We start from the raw sequence: 21,729 nt of genomic DNA, 5'->3' as shown, positions 1-21,729 counted from the left end.
ATAATATACGTTTTGAGAGAGGTGTGATAGTTTATTACTATCTCTGCATTCCCGATTTATGTATATGCAAATAAGGAAACAGCCGTGGTCCTCCCTCCTAACAGTCCTGGATGGCAGGGACCAGGTTAACTGCAAAAACTTCATGTGTCCTAGATAAACTCTGTAGGGAATTTCTGGAGCTAATGGGGCAAATTTACTTACCCGGCCCATTCGCGATCCAGCGGCGCGTTCTCTGCTCTGGATTCGGGTCCGGCCGGGATTCATGAAGGCAGTTCCTCCGCCGTCCACCAGGTGGCGCTGCTGCGCTGAAAATCATCTCCACGCGCCGGAATGCACCACCTCGGACCAGGTGAAGGTAAGCGGTCACCAAGCGACACTTTTTCGGTTTTTAAATGCGGCGGTTTTTCCGAATACGTCGGGTTTTCGTTCGGCCACGCCCCCCGATTTCCGTCGCGCGCATGCCGGCGCCGATGCGCCACAATCCGATCGCGTGCGACACAATCCCGGGGCAATTCAGGTACAATCGGCGCAAATCGGAAATATTCGGGTAACACGTCGGGAAAACGCGATTCGGGCCCTTAGTAAATGACCCCCAATGTGTCAGTCCTAATTACAGAAAAAAATCATCAACCTCCCCCCAAGGTTTTGTCCTTTTGTGTCTTTACATCTTTTCTCTATATTAAGAGAAAAATTTTTAAAAAAATATTCTAAAAAATGACTGAAATGACATAAAAATAAAACCCGATGTATTACCAAAAAAGGGGTCAAGTTTTTTTTTTTATGTATAATTGAAGAAAAAAAAGATAATTATTTCTTTGAAAACCGTTTAATTCTTGACCTCTTTAATCTGTGACTTATTCTAAGAAGGATAATTTATGGTAAATTAAACATTAACTCCATAATGAAATGATTAAACGGACCTCGGGTAAGCTGCCGGGGGATGCCTTGTCGCCATCATCAGAGGGACCAATTGCATCCATCCGCACCAGTCTTTGATGTTTAAACTGCTGACAGATGTACGTGTGCTCCGCCGCGTCTTGATTTTCCGTATCTTTTCTCATCTGTCCGCCAAAATAAAACAAGTAAAGAGTGAAAAGTTTTATTTTATTGAACCACTAAGGCCGATACTTAGGGGGCGCTACTAGTTTTGCTTTATAAATGCTGATACAAAATACACAAAATAGCAATCTGTAAAAAATTACAGCGATCTGAAGGGTTAAAAACTTGTTTTTCTCCGAGTTTTCTCCGGTAACAAACCCTCGCGCCTGTTCAGCTTCTGAGCGGACAACACGTTTACAAAGATGATATCGTCTAAGGGTTAAGTAGCTGATCAATGTGGATTTTATGGGGCTCATTTACTCACCCGGTCCAGTCGCGATCCCGTGGCACATTGTCAGACGAGGATTCGGGTTCTGTCGGGATTCACTAAACTCCAATATCCAATATCACTAACCAATATCCAACAGGTGTCGCTGCTGCGCCAAGGTCCGCCGGAGTTCACCATCTTCTTCCCGGTGTATGTAAGTGCTTGATCTTGCGACACAAAACGTTTTTTAAATTCCGTTTTTTTCTGAATTTGTCGGTTTTTCCGACTGCCACGCCCCCCCCCCCCCCGATTTCTGTCGCGTGAAAGCCGGAGCCAATGCCACAATCTGATCGCGTGCGCCAAAATCCCGGGGCAATTCGGCGTAAAACAGAAATATTCAGGAAACCCGACGAAAGTGCTGCGTTCGGGCCCTTAGTAAATGAGCCCCAGTGTGTTGGATCTCTATATCCAGTGGATAGGGCCTAACTGTGTGGGAAAACCCCTTTAAAGAAGACCTGTGCCCCTCGGACCAAATAAGGTTGAGTACCCCTGTTCCAGAGACATATAGGAATGGGGTATATTATTCTGACTGCCAAACGTTTCCAGATAAGTTACTTAAAGGAAACCTACCAGTTAGAATGGTCGGTGTAAGCTGTAAGTACCGAGCACTAGCTCAGGGTGAGCTCAGGGTGAGCCGTTGCCGGTACTTACTTTCGTAAGGAAACCTACCAGTTAGAATGGTCGGTGTAAGCTGTAAGTACCGGGCACCAGCTCAGGGTGAGCTCAGGGTGAGCTGTTGCCGGTACTTACTTTCGTTAGTGTTATAAACCGCGGTATTGCGGTTTTAACACTTTTTAAACTTTAGAGCAGAAGGGGCTTCGGCGCTGCGTGCGACCGTGCGCGCGCAACATCTCCGCTATTTCTTCTGCTCTAAAGTTTAAAAAGTGTTAAAACCGCAATACCGCGGTTTATAACACTAACGAAAGTAAGTACCGGCACCAGCTCACCCTGAGCTCACCCTGAGCTGGTGCCCGGTACTTACAGCTTACCCCTACCATTCTAAATGGTAGGTTTCCTTTAACGGAATCACATCTCACCATCCAGATCCGGAGTTGCGCCTCCAGACTTCGGATATGCTGCTTGAGTTCTGTGTTACATTCAGTGTGATCCATAACTTGTTTTCTTAGCGAATCCTTTTCATTCAGCAATTGTGAGATCTCGGCTTGGACCATGTCTCTTGCTCTGTATGCCTGTGCCAAAGAATTACAGAGTAATTATAGTATCATTATTTTAGAAATGAATTAGCCGTAGAGATAGCTGCATTTTATTTGAAGAGCAATGCACTTGTCTACTTCCATCATTCCTAGACAGAAAACTGGTGGTGGAACACATGTGTGATCTAGGGATCCCATTCTTTATTGGTTTCAAAATATTTCTATATTTTGCCATAACTATACAACCACTCATGTATCATAGTATCAGAGTAAACATGGTTGTACTTTCTTGGGTACTGTAACATTGAGGGAACGGCCAAAATGGAAAGGTAGGACATAAACGAACTGCCAGCCTTAAAACTAGACCCCCTAGCTGTCCCTCACGAGATCGTGGTAGAAGGTACCGCCGCCAGACCCCTTGTCGCTCCCTGAGATGACCCGAGCAGATGGCCGTACATGTCTGTTCTATTCCAGTCATCTCTATGGAGCTGACGGAGATTGCCGAACATCACTGAGACCCCCACCGATCCTGTGGATAGGGCCTATTTTCTTTGGTGGGAAAATCCTTTGAAGCGGTAGGTGGCAACTGGTTGACGTTTCCTTCGAGCACCACAGTGAAAACACAGAGACAAAAACTGGACATAACAAACACAGAAGAATAGTTGCACCAAAACCAAGAGGACAATGCAGTACAGAATTGAGAGACAAATAGATGGTCAGAAGATCAAGGCAATAGGTCAAAGAAGTATAAATGCAGAAGTCCGGAAAACGCCATCAAGATCCATGGAAGACTTATAGCAACATTGGGAAGTGGACAGACAATCCTCTTAAGATATATATAAATCCTGGTCTAGAAGGTGTTTTGACTGGTTCCCTGACATCCAGACAAACCAGATCAGGAGGGGAGGAATGTAGGTGGATGAGACATCTGTCCATCATAGCTAGCTTAACTGTCTGCAGGTCAGAACCAGCTGAACAAGCCAACAGGAGACAGACACGTGTTATGGAAAACAAATAAAGGAAATATACTACCAGGATCCAGTTATATAAACCATACACACTTACATGTGGTCGTGTGCCCACTCGGTCAGGATCTGCTCTTCTTTCAGTTTTTTATGACGTTGTTTTGCCAAAAAAGTCTTTTACGGTTATGCAAATGAGCCTGAGGGGCACTGGGGGCATCACCAGAGCCCCTCTGAGCTCCATTGTCTCTTGATTATGCACTTCTTTTAGCAGATGCTAAAATGCTCCCCTCCTCCTGCCCCCAGCCAGAGAGCCGGTGACATCACTCACCTCTCGGCAAGTCTCTGCAGTGCACAGCCGGCATTGCCAAAATCCAGGAGTGTACAATTAAGAGAGGGCAGAGCCAGATAGGGCTCTTGTGACACCACCCATAGCCCCTGAGGCTCATTTGTATAAATGTAAAAGACATTGGGGATCATTTACTAAGGGTCAGCGGAACACAAAAACGTTGGATATTCCGACGTTTTCCGATTTGCGCCGCATTTAAAAGGGGGCGGTGTCGCACCCGATCGGATTTTGGCGCAATCGGGCCGGCTTTCATGCACCAGAAATTGGGGTGCGGGCCATCAGATGATCCGACGGATTCGGACTGAGCGCAGGATTTAACATTAAAAATGTGTCGCAAGACAATACACTTGCATACATCAGGAAGAAGATGGTGAACTCCAGCGGATCTGAGCGGGGAAGCGACATATGCAGGAAATCGGGCGCACGACCTACGTGAATCGCGGCACAATGCATGATCGTCGGACATTCCGGATCAGGGATCTTGACATGGACGGGTAAGTAAATGTGCCCCGTTTTCTTGCAAAACAAGGACTTCAAAAACCAAAATAAGGATGGATCCTTACAGAAGGGGCACACACTAGCATGTTTGGTTTACAATACTGGATCCTGGTGGTAGATTTCCTCTAACACAGCCAGAACTGAATAAGGTAGAGTTCAGACTAGTGCAGGACAGAATACAAACTAAATAACAAAAATTAGAGGTGAACTTTACAGGCGGAGGATGACGCTGAAGCATGAACAGGCCCAGTTATACTTGCTCTTTTCAGTACCTGGTCACGCTCATTTTGTAGTTCAGCAACGTGATCATGGAAGGCTTCAGTTTTCTTCTTCAGGATGTCATAATTATTCTGTAAGTGTCGACATTCTTGAAGTATCGTCTCCTTTTCCTCTTTCCACTGAAAAAGACACAAGATGTTATCATTGGGACAATGCAAATATATATAGAATATTTGAGAGTATTATCATAGAACTACCATGACTAAAGGGAATCTGTCAGCAGTTTTGACCATACAAAGCTCCAGACACTTGGAGGGAGCAACAGTGAAAAATCTGATCCATCTCACCAAACCTCATTGTTAGTTTCACCCACTTGAGCACGGTCCACCAAGTGTCAGGGAGCAGCCCTGGGGATCTGTGTAACCTTTCATTTGTTTTAGTAGTGAAAGGGCTGTGAAAAGTGACGTTCTGCAGCTCTTACAAGGGCATAGGCGGATCTTTTAGCCCGAAGAGCTTTCTGCTCTCTGCATTGTTCTGTTGCACAGCATCTCCCCTCTGCTAGAAGTAGTAGTATCGGGATTTAGGTTGGATACTTACTGGAGTCCATCAGAGGGGAGGGGCTATGGAATAGTTCATTTCAAAGAGCAGAAAGCTCTTCAGGCTGAAAAGACCCGCCCATAGCACTTGTAGGAGCTGTAAACCTGGATTAAAAATTCACTTATCACAGCTCGGCTGCTACTTTCCAGGGCCTATACCTAGTTTATTATGGTCAAACTGATGATGGATTCCCTTTATGAAACTATTAAATGATTCATATACTATCCTTGTACAATAATGTGGGCATTATCCACAGTCCACTGCTATTAGGAGATACTTCTGCCAGGAAAGAGATGTTTTTTTTGGTCCATACAATGTTTGGATACGTGGTACATGCAGAGGTAGTAGCCATAGCAGCTGCTATGGGGCCCACAGTGTCAGGGGGCCCCAGCATCTGCAGTATTGGTTTTGAAAATGCTAGATGTGTGTGTGGTGTGGGAAGTGTGCCCAATTAATAAGTCTGCTATGGGGCCCTGTCTCTCCTAGTTACGCCCCTAGGTACATGTCTTTGGTAACATCCACATGGATGCCGGGACCCAAGGTCCTCCAGAAGAGTATTGTGTCGGCCATCTTCTTCCTTTGCGTAGGTGCTCTGCCTGGGCACTCAAGTCTTCCTTAGGTTATGGGAGAGAACTCAAAGCCTGAAGTAGGTACGAAACCCCAAAGAAAATTTTAGCCAACCCAGAGTGATTGCTTTATTTTGCATGAGGCAGGTTTATCAGTGTTTTTTCCATGAATATGCCTTACATTACATAGTGATCTAAACCTCCTGTAATGTGTGTCCTTCACATCTGACCACAGGAGCTTCAAGAGATTGGGGCACTTTTACTTACCGGTCCCGTCACGCTGCCGATCCGGAATGTCCGACGAGGATTCGGAGCTGCCGCGATTCACAAAGATGGTGCTTCCAATTTCCTGCATGTGTCGCTTCCCCCGCTGAGGTCCGCCGGAGTTCACCTTCTTCTTCCCGGCGTATGTGAGTTCTGATCTTGCGACACAATTTATTTTTTAAATTCCGCGGTTTGTCCGAATCAGTCGGGTTGTCTGACGGCCTCGCCCCCCAATTTGTGTCGCATGCAAGCCGGCGCCGATGCACCAAAAACCCGGTGCAATTCAGGGCAAATCGGAAAAATTCTGGAAACCTGACGGAAATGCGCCCGACGGACCCTTAGTAAATGTGCCCCATTGTGTTAAAATAGAAATTGTTGTTTGGTGAGCCCATGTCATCAGGCCCAGATGATAACCAAACAATGGGGGACATTTATCTTTATTTTGACTTGTTTTTTCTTTTCTTTTTGTGGGATTTTTGATTTTTAGGGGACTTTTTAGGTGCATTTTTGCAACTAGCTCGGGGTCTTAAAGAATTTCCGAGACAGATGTTTTCTTTATTTTGCGACTTTGTTTTAGAGCAAATTAAGACTTTTTGGGTTCAAAACAAAGTACAACTGACCCATGCTTAGTACCACAAATGCACCTAAAAAGTCAAAAAAATTTTATAAAAAACTAAGGGAAAAAAGAACCGGCATGCATCACAACGGCAAATTTAGAAATATACATAAAGTACAGCGACTTCAGCCAACTTTAACAAGTGACAAAAGAAAACAAATGACACATGTGACCTAATGGGTAATAAATCTATGAACACTCAGAACAGTAACAGGACTTACCAGCTTTTCGGAAGCCTCACCAGCAGCAATGATATTTTTGGCTGTCCTGAGCTGAGTCATTAACTCGTCTGAATTTGGTAATGTTTCCTCTGAATACTGGTTTGGTTCATCCACTTTGACCTTTTACAATGAATACAAAATTATACAAAATTCTTCATTGATGACATTTCTGTATGTTAATGGATAAGGAAAATCAAGGTTTCAGCAATAGGTGCCGAAATAAGAGGGGTCAAAGAGTTAAAGGACATCTACCACCAGGATGAAGGATTGTAAACCAAGCACACTGACATACTGGTGTGTGTCCCCTCTGGCAGGATCTTCTTTTCTCTTAGCTTCTTATGCCCCGTTTTTTTTTTTTTTACTAAGAACGTTTTAAAATTATGCAAATGAGCCCGGGGGGGCTCCAGGCTTCATTAACACCGATGGAGCCCGGAGCACCTCAGGCTTATTTGCATCATTTTAAAGCCTTTTAAAAAAAACAGAACATAAAAAAATAAAAGAAAAGCAGATCCTGCCAGAGGGGGCACACACCAGTATGTCAGTGTGCTTGGTTTACAATCCTTCATCCTGGTGGTAGATTTCCTTTAAGGCCTACTGTCACCCTAAAGCTCATTGCCCATGAGTGAGTTTGTTCCAACAAACACGCTTATGAGATTTACTGAAACCAGAATCACTGGGCAACGTGTATTAGGTCTTGTTTCCCCAGGCATTGCGATTATTCTATACTGCGCCTGCGCAGTGGCTATAGCCTGTGGTTGTTGAAGCCTGAATGGTCGCTGATAAGAGCACATTTCCCAGGCAAAGAAGGACATGGGATAGAACTATACACCAGTACAGTCGGCCACTAAATCGGATATATCCAAAGGAGCAGGGCAGTGGCATATGTTACAAATTCGCCCCCCCCCCCCCCCACCTTCGCCATTGCACTAACTTTCTGGGGGAGATTTACAAGATTTGTCTGAGGTAAAACTGTTCTAGTTACTCATGGCAACCAATCAGAGCTTAGCTTTAATTTGGGAAAATGAAAGCTGAGCTCTGATTGGCTGCCTTGGGCAACTAAAACAGTTTATCTCTCAGGCACTTCTGATAAATCTCCCCCTCTGAGTCCAATTCCGTGATTCTAGATTCTGTAATTCGACAAGTGCGTGGAACAAGTTTGTCGCACCAAATTTGCCGGATGGCGATGGGCTTAGGACGGTTTCTTACAGACTATTAGAGTATTGTTATTAGACTATTGTTTTGATATCTTTCATAATATATGGGGTTACACGTGCCCCCCATACTATCTGTGCCCACCACCACAAACTGGGAATCATAAAAACATGCATTTACTTGGAATTTTTTTAAAGGTTACTTATTGGTTGCCGAATTTGGAGAGTGACAAACAAAAGGTTTATTATCCAGTGCAATAGGAAGTGATTATATTTGGCATTAGATTTGGGTGCAATCTCTAGTCTATACACCAGGAATATCTCCGTAAGTTTTTATCCAACCACAATGGGTCATTAAGGCTAAAATATTGTTATCCTATTAACCCCCAGTGCACGTAATGTCATTTCTCACCAGCTTATTCTGTCCTTCCAGCATCTCCTTTAGCGTCCGGTTTTCTTTCTGTAGCGCCTGATACTCGTCACACTTGACGCGGTTGGCCGAGCTTTGCGCTGCCTGCAGCTCCATTCTCACTCTCTGTAGCTCCTCTTTGACGGAATAGAACTGCAAGGTGCACAGAAAAGAAGATCCCTGTAATAGAGTCTACTGGTAGGAGAGCTAATAAGGAAGAAAATATGACATGATTATATAATTATTACTAGTGCTATATGGTAATGCACGCTGCGACTGGCGCTGAATGACTCTCACTCTCTTGACCTCACACTCTCAAGATTTGGATTAAAATTAAAATAAAACGAGGCACCATCATGCCCCTTGACAACAACTAAGTATAAGCTGCAGGTGCTTTTTTTAATGAAAAGCTGCATTTGAACTAGAGTACATAGAAACACAGTTCTGGTGTCATTTTTTAAAAGTTCTCCCCTTTAAAATAACATAAGGACTGTGTTTCTATGTGCTATGGAAGCAGGGATATCCACTGTTAATGTTACAGTTGACAGTGGGATTTTCTTGTTTTTAAACTCCCACTCCCAGAGTATTTCTGGCACCCAGAAACACAATCTTTATTAAAGGGGAGAATAATTCTTTATTTATATAGTGCACACAGATCACGCAGCGCTGCACACAGTTTGCCAAATTGGTCCCTGTCCCCAATGGGGCTCACAATCTAATCAACCTACAAGTATGTTTTGTAGTGTGGGAGGAAACCAGAGGAAACTCACGCAAACACGGAGAGAACATACAAACTCTTTGCAGATGTTGACCTGGGTAGGAATTGAACACAGGACCCCAGCGCTGAAAGGCTGCAATGCTAACCACTAAGCCACCTTGCTTAGCCACCTCTTTAAAATGACACTAGAATTGTGTCTAGGTGCCACAATTCAGAAGATATAGTAATTAAAATTCTACCACCTTTGGGCCTGCTGGCTAAAGGGAACATGGAGATGGGGGAGGTGGGAGCTAAATGAAAAAGGGAGCAATGTACTAAAATCTACATGAACAACAGGGGCTCATATGAGGAAAATGCCATTACTAGACATGAGGAATTGGGTCCAATAATTCTAAAGGCAATAGTCTCAACGAAATTCAGGTTTGTAGAGTTACGATGATGTTCCAGAAGATGATGACGTTATTAAATAATTTTTTTTTTGTTGTTCAAAAATAAATGTTCAACATTAGAAGATCTTTGCCCAGTTCTGCAAGATGTTTGGAACAACCTCCCTGCCGAGTTCTTTTCATGGACACAATGTAGCGGTAGCTTTATTCTTTACACCATTGCTCACCTGTTCCTGCAGTTCGCTATTCTTGCTCTGTACGGCATCTTTCTCCTGTAGCGCATGTGAGTATCGCATGGACAGCTCGTACTGCTCGTCCTTCAGTTTGCTCAGCATTTGGTACTGGGCGTCCATCTCTCGGCGCAGTCTTTGGTTCTCGCCGTCTATACTGCGCATGCACTCGCCTTCTTCTTTCAGCTGTTGTTGCTTCTCGCGCATCTTGTGGAGATGGCGCACCAGCGTCCCCTTCAGCTGTTTCTCCTGCATCAGCTCCTCCTGCAGGCTACTCAGGGTGTTCATGAGCAGGACACTCAGCTGGCTGCTCTCGATAAGTCCTGCCGATAAAGCACGTTATGGGGTAAAGAATATACATTATATATATGGACAAATAAAAAACAAAAAACTAAACCAAACTTTTCTTACGTGTTAAACTATTGGGCTCCTTATTAGATTCCTTCCCTGTAATGAGGGTATAAATTTCGGGATACACCAGCATTAAGCTCTCTAAGAAAGCAATGGCTCCATTCTTCCCCCGGGTGTGGAGCAAATCCAGTAAATGCCCTGCAAGGAAAAAAAAATTATTGTCTTTTTATTGAAAAAAAACATAGAAAACATTTGTAGACCCTACTGGAAAGCTCATTGACTGAAATGAAATTTTCCGAACATGGACATTCAATCTTTACAATTCCCAACTGAAGGTTGGAGGGCGCTCAGTGACCTTCCTCAAAAAATGTTTTGAGTGACAGATTGGGGGTCATTTACTAAGGGCCCGAATTGCGTTTTTACGTCAGGTTACCCGATTTTACCGTTTTGTGTCGATTTTCCCTGAATTGCCCCGGGATTTTGGCGCACGCGATCCCCGGTAGACCCGAATCCTCCACAGAGAACGCTCCGCTGGATCGCGAATGGACTGGGTAAGTAAATATGCCCCATTGTTTTTGTATGGGTTTTGGTGGTTTGATAAATCTGGAATAATTCTAAGGCAATGAAAATTGTATGTAACCGCTCTATGGGTTCTTCCTTCTTCTTTTTCAAGAGTAGAGAAGAGGAGGAGGAAGCTGCAGGGAAGAGGGAGTTGACACAATGGGGCACATTTACTTACCCGGTCCAGTTGCGATCCCACGGTGCTTTGTCCGAAACTGATTTGGGTCTGCCGGGATTCACTAAGGTCCGTGGCCCGATATCCTGCATGTGTCGCTGCTGCACGGAGGTTCCCCCGGAGTTCACCTTCTTCTTCCTGGTGCATGAAAGTGCTGATCTTGCGACACAAATTCTTTTTTAAATTTGCAGTTTTTCCGAATCCGTCGGGTTGTCCGACGACCGCACCCCCCGATTTCTGTCGTGTGCAAGCCGATGCCAATGCGACACAATCCGATCGAGTGTGCGCCAAAATCCCAGGGCAATTCGGTGCAAATCGGAAATATTCGGGAAATACGACAAAAATGCGGCGTTCGAACCCTTAGTAAATGAGCCCCAATGAGGCTTTTTTACTAAGGGTCGCGGATCGCACTTTCTTTGGATTTTTCGCCTTTTTCGGGGATTGCACGGCTTGGACAGGTATTTAACAGGTGTCTGCGTTGCGATTGTGTCGCACTTGACCCTTCTTTTGCCGCAGCAAGCGCTGGCTTCCATGCAACACAATTTAGGGGGCGTGCCGCCAGATGATCCAACCGATTCCGACTAAGCGCGGGATTTAACTTTCAAATTGTGTCGCATCCAATGCACTTACATGCACCGGGAAGAAGAAGGTGAACTCCGGCGGACCTGAGTGGGGAAGCGACACATGCAGGATATCGGGCGCACCATCTTAGTGAATCGCGGCACAGTGCATTCAAGTCGGACAATGCACTTGCCGGTGACCGAGTAAGTAAATGTGTCCCAATGTGCTACAAGCATCTACATGTACAAGAGGGGCTCATGAAGGAATTGCCATTGCTAGACATGAGAAATTGGGTCCAATGGTTCAAAAACCAATGGAGTCACAAGAAATTCACAATAGAATTATATAATATTTGAATAAATTAGAATTTTCAGTGACATGAAAAAAATAAGACGTCCCCTGAGAATAAGTAAAAAAAAAATATAGGACCCCCGTCTTATTTTCGGAGAAACAAGATAGTAGAATTTCCACCTTTGTTCCTCCAGTGGGTGACATGGTAAATGACGGTAGTTCTTATCTCTGTGGTATATCTCTTCTCGTATATTACGGGTACCAGCATGGTCGCTTACGTGGCCCTGGCTTTCACGATACCGGTTTGCCCAGTCTCTTCCACTCTCTATTCTCGGAACTGTTTATATACTCGGTTATTTCGCTGCAATGTTCCAGAGAATTAAACAACTTTCTATAAGCTGGTTGTCGTAGACAATTGGGAAAGCGAGGTCCTATGTATTACTGTACTTTAGAATCATTATATAAATGAGAAGTACAGGCAGTCCCCGGGTTACATACAAGATAGGGTCCATAGGTTTGTTCTTAAGTTGAATTTGTATGTAAGTCGAAACTGTATATTTTATCATTGTAGATCCAGACGAAAAAATTTTTGCCCCAGTGACAATCAGAGTTTCAGAATTTTTTGCTGTAATGGGACCAAGGATTATCAATAAAGCTTCATTACAGACACATTACAGCTGATCATTACAGCCTGGGACTATAGTAACATCCAGAGAGCTTCACCAGAGGTCACAGTGGGCAGAGGGGTCTGTCTCTAACTAGGGGTCGTCAGTAAGTCGTGTGTCCTTAAGTAGGGGACCGCCTGTACTACAACTTATTGGTCAGATTTCAATAATACTGGTACACATTTAGGCAAAGCAGATATCTTACACCTGATTTGTCTTTCTATGCATAATGTTGGATATTAGACTACAGACCTTGTTTAACAAGACAAGATCATTTACTTCAAGTCATGCCAACTTGTCCAAAAAGTTGAAAAAAACGTCTCCATGCTGCCTTAGATGTTCTGGTCTCTTAATTCAGTGTTAAGAATGTGCGCCACAATGAAATTGCCAACAGGTTAGACCTGGCAGAGATTTCAGTTCGAGCTTCTGCCTCTTGTCCGGCCAAGGCGAAGGTTAATACACTGGTCACGGAATTCACGCCCCTACCCATCCTACCCCTACCCATCCTGCCCCCTAACTAATAAAAATGGTAAAAATCCAGTTTTTTACATGCCTTGGCATGGTACATATCCCCATTGAGTTTTAAAGGGGTATTCCGGGAATATAAACGTCTGATACAAAAACCCTTAATGCTATAACTAGAACTGAATACAACAACACTCAATAACATTAATCACGTAATGGAACTTTAATAGTTCGCTTTTACGATTCACAAAATTGTATGGGATTTCTAAAGTAGGTGAAGGTAACTCCAAGATGGGCACCACAGGATACTACAACTCCTATGATCCCTCAGTTATCAGTAACAGCTCCTCCCTCTTATGCTCTGCTCCCAGTGATGATCTAACAGACTGGGGCACATTTACTTACCCGTCCCGTCGCGATCCCCCCCCGTGTGTTGACCGATGAGCATTCGGGTCTGCAGCGATTCACTAAGATCGTGCGTCCAATTTCCTGCATGTGTCGATTCCCCCCACTCAGGTCCGCCGGAGTTCACCTTCTTCTTCCCGGTGCATGTGATTGCTGATCTTGCGACACAATTTTGTTTTTAAATTCCGCGGTTTGTCCGAATCAGTCCCATTGTCCGACGTCCAAGCCCCCTGATTTGTCGCATGCAAGCCGGCGCCGATGTGCCACAATCCAATTGTGTACGCCAAAAACCCGGAGAAATTCAGGGCAAATCTGAAAAAAACCCACGAAACCCGACGAAAATGCGGCGTTCGGACCCTTAGTAAATGTGCCCCACTGTCTTGCTCTGTTACCATAGTAATGATGTGTGTAACTGCCATCTTTGCTCCCTGATGATAGGTTGATAGGACAGTTTGGCTCCACCCCCTAACTGTGATAGGCCCTGCTCCCTCAGTGACATCAAGCGCAATGTAAGCAACCGACTATAGTCAAATTTAGTGATGATCACATGACCTGCCCAGGCATCTACAGGACATGTTATATGAACAGATGACCGGCGGCCATCTTCTGTCCTGTGTCTCCTCCACTGGGACAAAATTAACGGATTGATTAAAGGGCCAGTAACATTTTAATTCCTCCTTCCAGTCTACGTTTACAGCATTTTTATGCTAAGGAGAGAAAAAATGTAAATAACAACTAATTACATATTGGCTTATATTTTAATGACCCGTTTGAATATTAATTATGCTTACTCCTGGAATACCCCATTAAGGTACAGGAGTAGAAAAAGCTGATGCGAGACCGGTGCATGCTGGGAGTATTCCAGCCTACAGAAGCCTCTGATATATGCGAGACATTGCACATGTTTTCTAATATCTAAGTACAAATGGTTCATTACAATATTACAATAAATACAGGCAGTCCCCGGGTTACATACAAGATAGGGTCTGTAGGTTTGTTCTTAAGTTGAATTTGTACGTAAGTCGGAACTGTATATTTTATAATTGTAACCCCAGGCAAAATTTTTTTGTTCTCTGTGACAATTGGATTTTAAAAATGTTGGATTGTCATAAGAATCAGGATTAATAATAAAGCTTCATTACAGACACCTGTGATAACTGTTATATCCATTTATTGTAGCCTAAGGCTAAAGTACAGTAAATTACCAATTACCAGAGGTCTGTTTGTAACTAGGGGTTGGGTGTTCTTAAGTAAGGGACCGCCTGTACATCCACTGGTTCTAAATATATTGCTCCTGTTACTAGATATTAATAGTCAAGGGGGCGGTAGCTGTACTTTTCATACAGCGCTCAGAGTCAGAGACACCCCCCAGAGAAAATAAAATATTACTGAACAGAAAGCAACTGAATTGTATAAGTTATAAGATAGAAAGATGAAAATATAAGGTTACCTCCCTCTTGGCTAATAATATAATTCACATATAAACATATGTTTAGAACAGGCAGACAGAATAAATCGAGGGGATTAATGAGGGCATTTAGTATTTGGTGATGTATCCTATGTAGAGCGGTATAGAGAATCCCCAGAATACCCCGGTAGATGTTGGGCTGTAGACGAGACACCGGTAGGGAGGACGCCCAGATAGAAGGAGATCCCAGCAGCTCATATTAGAGGGGAATACCTACACATCAGCGAAGAGTCCTCCATCTTCCAGTGACCACAGAAAATATGTAATCATACAGTGAATCCCATAAAGGGGTCACACTAAATGTTACTTTTATTAACTATCCACAGGTAACTGAACGGGAAGGGTCTGACTGCCGGGATCCCTGGAATGGACCTCCTCCGATCACAAGAATAGGGATCACATTCTCACTAATTGAATTGAATTCAATACTATGCAAACTGCAGAGCACACACTTGGCCATCTCCGGTGCTCTCATAGACACAATTTTACAACACTCCCACGGAATTGATTGGAGCGGCAGGGAGCATTGTCAACCCCCAATTTTATTCAATTAGTAAGAATGGGACCTCTGTTCTCGGGATCGGACAGGAACCAACTGCTCTGATCACGAAAATGGACCATTATCGATAGGGGCAAAGATAATAATTAGTACAACCTCTAAAGTACATCTACCACCATGATAAAGGACTGTATGCAAATCAGCCTGAGGGGCTCTAGGCTCCATTAACTAATATGGAGTCTGGAGCCCCTCAGACTCATTTGCATACAATCCTTTATCCTGATGTTGGATTCCCTTTAACATAAAAAAAAACATCCAAATGTTGCTGCTTATTTCCAATTTTGCAACCCAAAAAACTAATTCTAAAAAATTGATCAATTGCAAGCTGGTATCCATGAAAACCTCAGCTCTTCCCGCAAAAACTAAACCTTATTCAACTCCGTACACCAAATATTTATCTTGTAAGACTCACCCAGACGCATGGCCCTGGTAGAAAACTTCACACAATGTAGAATTTCCTCTTCATCCATGGCGTCTAATACTTTTGCCTGACGCAAATACGGTGTAAGTCGTCCCGGGGACAATCTCTGTACAATTTTACATCTGTGCTTATTAATAATCTCCCACAGCTCTTCCTCCTCCAGGTCCATTAACTCCGGATCAGCCTGCGATTGTGTCGCCATTATGAGTAATCGTCAAAATACCTAAAAAAATTAGAAATCGTTGAGTTAGATGAAGGGCGAGATATTGCGTAACTTGAGGCTTTGTAGGTAGGTGATTATCCTCCTTCACTAGGACTTACCTCTTAGAGAAAGCTACATGTACAGTCTACACACAAGCACACACCAATAATGAGTATCTCAGCAGCGAGGGATAGAAAATAAACATACAAGGAAGTGCCGCGCATTAAGTTCTATGCCAAACCCTGGTTTGTAGTCGCACCGTGTCACGACATTGTTGGAATTTCACCCCAAGGGCTTGGAGAATTTCCACGTAGTAAAAAAAAAAAAAAAGTTAAAATAATAATGATCAAAGTTCATCTAGAAAGGAGTAGAAAATAGCGTCTCATGATTGATTTTTCCAACTTGACTTATTTTTAGTAACATTAAAAAACATACAACAAAGATAAAGCGAAAGTGGCGAGCTGTAGCCTTTCCACAAAAATCTCGCTGCTGATTCCACGTGATTTACAGCCAAATATTTTATGAGATTAAATAGGGGTTTCTCTTACTGATCTGTAGGGGGTGCTGGATTACAGACCCACATGATCTGATATAAATAGAAAAAATCTTAAAGGGAACCTGTCATCAGCAATTGACCTAATAAAACACTACCAGTTTATTGTCAAATAGCGTAACACCTTCTAGTTTTTGTTTCTTTCATGGTCCAGTGTGGGGGCATCATACAGAAAATCCATTTTAAAATGATATGTAAATTGATTGTATAAAGTCAAGGAGGCGGAGAGTTTAGCACTGAAGTCAAGGTGGGGAGCACTGAACTCCTCCTCCTCTGGGATTGACATTGTGCATCGGACTTCAGGAGATCTGGTTAGTGATGTCTCTGGATGCAGGACCATCAATTACAGTGAAGGGGCTTTCTGAGCACTTCAGTGTTATAATCTCCGCCTCCTTGACTTTATACAACCAGTTTACATCTCAGTTCAAAGTTAATTTTCTGTGTGATGCCTTCACACTGGGCCATGAAAGAAACACAATCTGGAAGGTGTTCAGCTGCTTGACAACATACTGGTAGTGGTTTCTTAGGTCAATTTCTACTGACAGGTTCCCTTTAAAGGGGAATTTTATCAACGAATAGTGACTTGATAAAGCAATGTCACTTGTGGAGGCATGTGTGCAGAATGATTAAGGATCTGTCACAATTTTCTTTATTTATGGCCTCCTTTGTACAAAATTCAACATTTAAGAATATGTACATGTGCCCCGGGGGGCTCATTCTGTCTCTCTGGTGGCTTCGGCTTTAGTTGTCACCGGTTGCATCACCAAGAGAGCGAGCTACCGCGCAGACAACGAGATTTCCGACGAGTCGTTAAGGAGGAGATAGTTTGGCTGGAACAGTGGGCGGGTAAGAAGCGCTAAGGGGGGCGTGTATAAGCCTATTAAGGGCAGTGAGTTCTAAAAAAAGATTGTAGATTTTGGAATTTATGTTTCTAGGTAATAAAGCTGAAGCAGAACTCTTGCATAAGTACCTTACGTATGTTTAGCCCTTTGTGATGTAAAAAATTTAGCCTGAGGTAAATATGTCTGGCACATAACTCAGGTGTCATGAAAAAAGATCTATTTTTAAATCAAGTAATCAATGTCTGTGTTATGAGAAATCCTAAAATTCAGTTCTTTTCGCTATTCTGCTATTTTGAATCAAGTCATCAATATAAATATAGATAACACTGACCAATCATTACATCACTTCTGACAATAGATGATGTCACAGCTTATCTCCTCCTCCCTGTACAATGACCTCTATATAGATAACACTGACCCATCGTTACATCACTACTGACAATAGATGATGTCACAGCTTATCTCCTCCCCCTCCCTGTACAATGACCTCTATATAGATAACACTGACCCATCATTACATTACTACTGACAATAGATGATGTCACAGCTTATCTCCTCCCCCTCCCTGTACAATGACCTCTATATAGATAACACTGACCCATCATTACATCACTACTGACAATAGATGATGTCACAGCTTATCTCCTCCCCCTCCCTGTACAATGACCTCTGTATAGATAACACTGACCCATCATTACATCACTACTGACAATAGATGATGTCACAGCTTATCTCCTCCCCCTCCTGTACAATGACCTCTATGTAGATAACACTGACCCATCATTACATCACTACTGACAATAGATGATGTCACAGCTTATCTCCTCCCCCTCCTGTACAATGTCCTCTATATAGATAACACTGACCCATCATTACATCACTACTGACAATAGATGATGTCACAGCTTATCTCCTCCCCCTCCCTGTACAATGACCTCTATATAGATAACACTGACCAATCATTACATCACTACTGACAATAGATGATGTCACAGCTTATCTCCTCCTCCCTGTACAATGACCTCTATATAGATAACACTGACCCACCATTACATCACTACTGACAATAGATGATGTCACAGCTTATCTCCTCCTCCCTGTACAATGACCTCTATATAGATAACACTGACCCATCATTATATCACTACTGACATTAGATGATATCACAGCTTATCTCCTCCCCCTCCCTGTACAATGACCTCTATATAGATAACACTGACCCATCATTACATCACTACTGACAATAGATGATGTCACAGCTTATCTCCTCCCCCTCCCTGTACAATGACCTCTATATAGATAACACTGACCCATCATTACATCACTACTGACAATAGATGATGTCACAGCTTATCTCCTCCCCCTCCCTGTACAATGACCTCTATATAGATAACACTGACCCATCATTACATCACTACTGACAATAGATGATGTCACAGCTTATCTCCTCCCCCTCCCTGTACAATGACATCTATATAGATAACACTGACCCATCATTACATCACTACTGACAATAGATGATGTCACAGCTTATCTCCTCCCCCTCCCTGTACAATGTTCTCTATATAGATAACACTGACCCATCATTACATCACTACTGACAATAGATGATGTCACATCTTATCTCCTCCCCATCCCTGTACAATGTTCTCTATATAGATAACACTGACCCATCATTACATCACTACTGACAATAGATGATGTCACAGCTTATCTCCTCCCCCTCCCTGTACAATGACCTCTATATAGATAACACTGACCCTTTATTACATCACTACTGACAATAGATGATGTCACAGCTTATCTCCTCCTCCTCCCTGTACACTGACCTCTATATAGATAACACTGACCCATCATTACATCACTACTGACAATAGATGATGTCACAGCTTATCTCCTCCCCCTCCCTGTACAATGACCTCTATATAGATAACACTGACCCATCATTACATCACTACTGACAATAGATGATGTCACAGCTTATCTCCTCCTCCCTGTACAATGACCTCTATATAGATAACACTGACCCATCATTACATCACTACTGACAATATATGATGTCACAGACCCCTCACTCTTCCCCTCACTCCCTGTACAATATAATCAGAAACCAAAAAGAAAATTGAAAAAATGAAGTGCTTCACTATCTGGTTATAGTTAGGTGGCTTCAGTACAGACCTAGGAGCCAAGTGACCAACCCTTTTTATCACCTGTAAATACACTGGGTGACATTGTGTAGCCTAATACTGTGTGTCAGATTGCTTCAAGCATGAAAATGTGGCAAATCCTGCCAGGTGAGATTGTTTTCTGATATGCCAGATGTAGAGTGCTATAGTTAGACTACGGCCAAGTGCTGGGCCTATTTGCCAATATGTGCATCCGGCAAGTGTGATGCCTCTGTATCCAGGTGCTACAATAAAGAACTTTAGGAGTCAGTTACAATTGTTACTACAATTCTGAGAAACTCTTGTACCAGCCGAGTTGTCTAAGTCATCCAAAGTAAAGCAAAAGGTCAAGGGCCAATAAGTCCTGTAAGGTCCTACACCCACACAAGGGCAGTCACTATCGATGGTATAAGTTTATGCTAGGGTTTTCCCCTGCTAAATGTTTCATGCATTCCATTAATTGTTGATTTTCGCCCTAGGGTGAAACTAAAAAACACACCTCACTTCTAGAAACAATAACTATCGACATTGGAGGCCGCATGTAATGGGGGGAAGAGGCTAAAGTGTTTTTTCTCAAAATCTTTTATAGGATGAGTTGGGGTCCCAGTATAAATATATATGGTGCAGCCCTGAGGGTGGAGCATTAGGGAGAATAGTCAACAAGAGCGAGCCAACATTTCTATCGGTCACAGACTCTATGTATGTATTAACTAGGTTTTTCAAGAGAGTGACATCTCATGGTCCAAGGAGACCACAGATTGGCCAAAGCAGGTCCCAACCGGAGACCAGATGTGTGTGTGTGTGACTATGTTTTGTTCTAGAAAACCTGTCAAGTAATATTTGCCTGTAACATCCCTACCTTGCTCTGCACTGATTAACGTTTCCTCCTGCATTGCAGTAAAGATTAACCATCGGATGCAAGTTTGGCTGTTAGTCATCTCAATGGCCTCTTGGCCCTCCTGTGTGCTGTCAACCACTATATTAGGAATGACCTCAGATGAGCCTGATTGTTTTGCTACTTAATTTGTCATGTTCTGGTGTACTATTCTTATTGGGAACTTCCCTTCTATAAGAGATGAAGGTGGACCTTGAGGTAGGCGCAGGTGGGTAAGCGTTTTGGGTATTGGCCGCAGTACACACGTGGCAGGTACATTTTTCAGCAGAAAGCTCAATACAACATTGACACAAAAGTTCTTAAAGGGTTTTTCCAAGAATATGAAAAACCCACAGGGGGCTGGGGTGGGAAAAAAAGAACACAAAAAAATACAAAAATTCAGTCCCCATGTCACTCCGGGATTTCCAGTTTTTGGCTTTCACTTGGCTGTAAGTTCTGGGGGTCACATGACTGGTTTTATCTAATGAGAAGCCTCCTAGAACCAGGCAACAAGACAGGAAGTGAAGTCCCCTAAAAGTGATGTCTCAAGACAGATGGCCACTGATTGGACAAAGCAGGTCCTCTGACACCTCAGGACTTCCGGGAGCAGGTCCAAAACCCTGAAGTACTGGATGAATACAGGAAATTCATTTAAGGTACAATTCTTGGTGGTTCAAACTCCAATTGGTTGCAATGAGTACAACTTGAACCAACAGAACCCAGTGTAATATGGGATGCAGTGATGGAAATTTCTAATAATTTTTGACTGCAGTATGGGGGATGGTTGGTCCATGTGATACATGTGATATAGTCTCTAGTGTTCCTCATTTCACCATCAGTTTTCACTTGGAAGACTCACAGAAGTTTTTATCAGGCCCGGATCTCCACCTTCTTATCGACATAACAATGGGACCCACATCTTTCTGTCCCAGCTCATCTGACTCAGACCACTCTCCGAAAATCCGAATCACACTACAACTACGACCATTTTTAGAGATCATGGATAACACAATTCCTGCAGAATTGAAAATACTATGGGCCCCAGTCACACAGCGAAACACAGTATTGAGCGGTCTATCTGGGTAAAGCCATCAGGTCCCTTTTGATCCAATATTTTGTGCTCACCTCCAGCAGAAACAACAAAGCAATCTACCGACCAGTGAAATGCTAAGAAGGATCTTCATCCCTCTAATGGGACTCAAAACCACCTCAAACGAGCTCTGTCTCTGACCACCATCCGACCACCATCACACTGAAACATTCTAGGTCAGTGATGGCAAACCTTTTAGACACCGAGTGCCCAAACTACAACCAATACCCGCATATTTTTTGCGAAGTGCCAATGCGACAATTAAAGCAGTAACTTATTACTCCCTGCTTTGTCACAGGTTTAAATTGTATAGGCACCAGAGGACACCAATACAGTAGAAAGAAGAAGAAGTTTTGGATTATCATTGTAGTTTCC

General features: G+C 43.2%; 1 protein-coding gene across 2 annotated transcripts in view; it reads right to left on the bottom strand.

Moving 5' to 3' along the window:
* Positions 1-21,729, bottom strand: part of CARD14 (caspase recruitment domain family member 14) — a 46,330-nt gene that overhangs the window by 15,927 nt on the left and 8,674 nt on the right. Inside the window, exons 1-9 of one of the 2 annotated variants that reach the window (XM_072112319.1) lie at positions 15,950-16,043; positions 15,620-15,851; positions 10,118-10,255; positions 9,704-10,029; positions 8,376-8,552; positions 6,813-6,932; positions 4,602-4,727; positions 2,404-2,556; positions 921-1,061 (exon numbers count right to left, since the gene is read on the bottom strand). In XM_072112319.1, the coding sequence (XP_071968420.1) occupies positions 921-1,061; positions 2,404-2,556; positions 4,602-4,727; positions 6,813-6,932; positions 8,376-8,552; positions 9,704-10,029; positions 10,118-10,255; positions 15,620-15,830 (1,392 nt within the window). In that variant the 5' untranslated portion in view covers positions 15,831-15,851; positions 15,950-16,043. Of the gene's footprint in view, positions 1-920; positions 1,062-2,403; positions 2,557-4,601; positions 4,728-6,812; positions 6,933-8,375; positions 8,553-9,703; positions 10,030-10,117; positions 10,256-15,619; positions 15,852-15,949; positions 16,044-21,729 lie in introns of those variants that run through there. The other variant, XM_072112320.1, reaches the window with a different exon arrangement.

Source organism: Engystomops pustulosus, chromosome 6 (genome assembly GCF_040894005.1).
Source record: "Engystomops pustulosus chromosome 6, aEngPut4.maternal, whole genome shotgun sequence".
NCBI classification, from domain to species: Eukaryota; Metazoa; Chordata; class Amphibia; order Anura; family Leptodactylidae; genus Engystomops; species Engystomops pustulosus.
The sequence above is the reverse complement of the archived record's forward strand: the minus strand, read 5'-3'. Positions and strand labels throughout refer to the sequence as shown.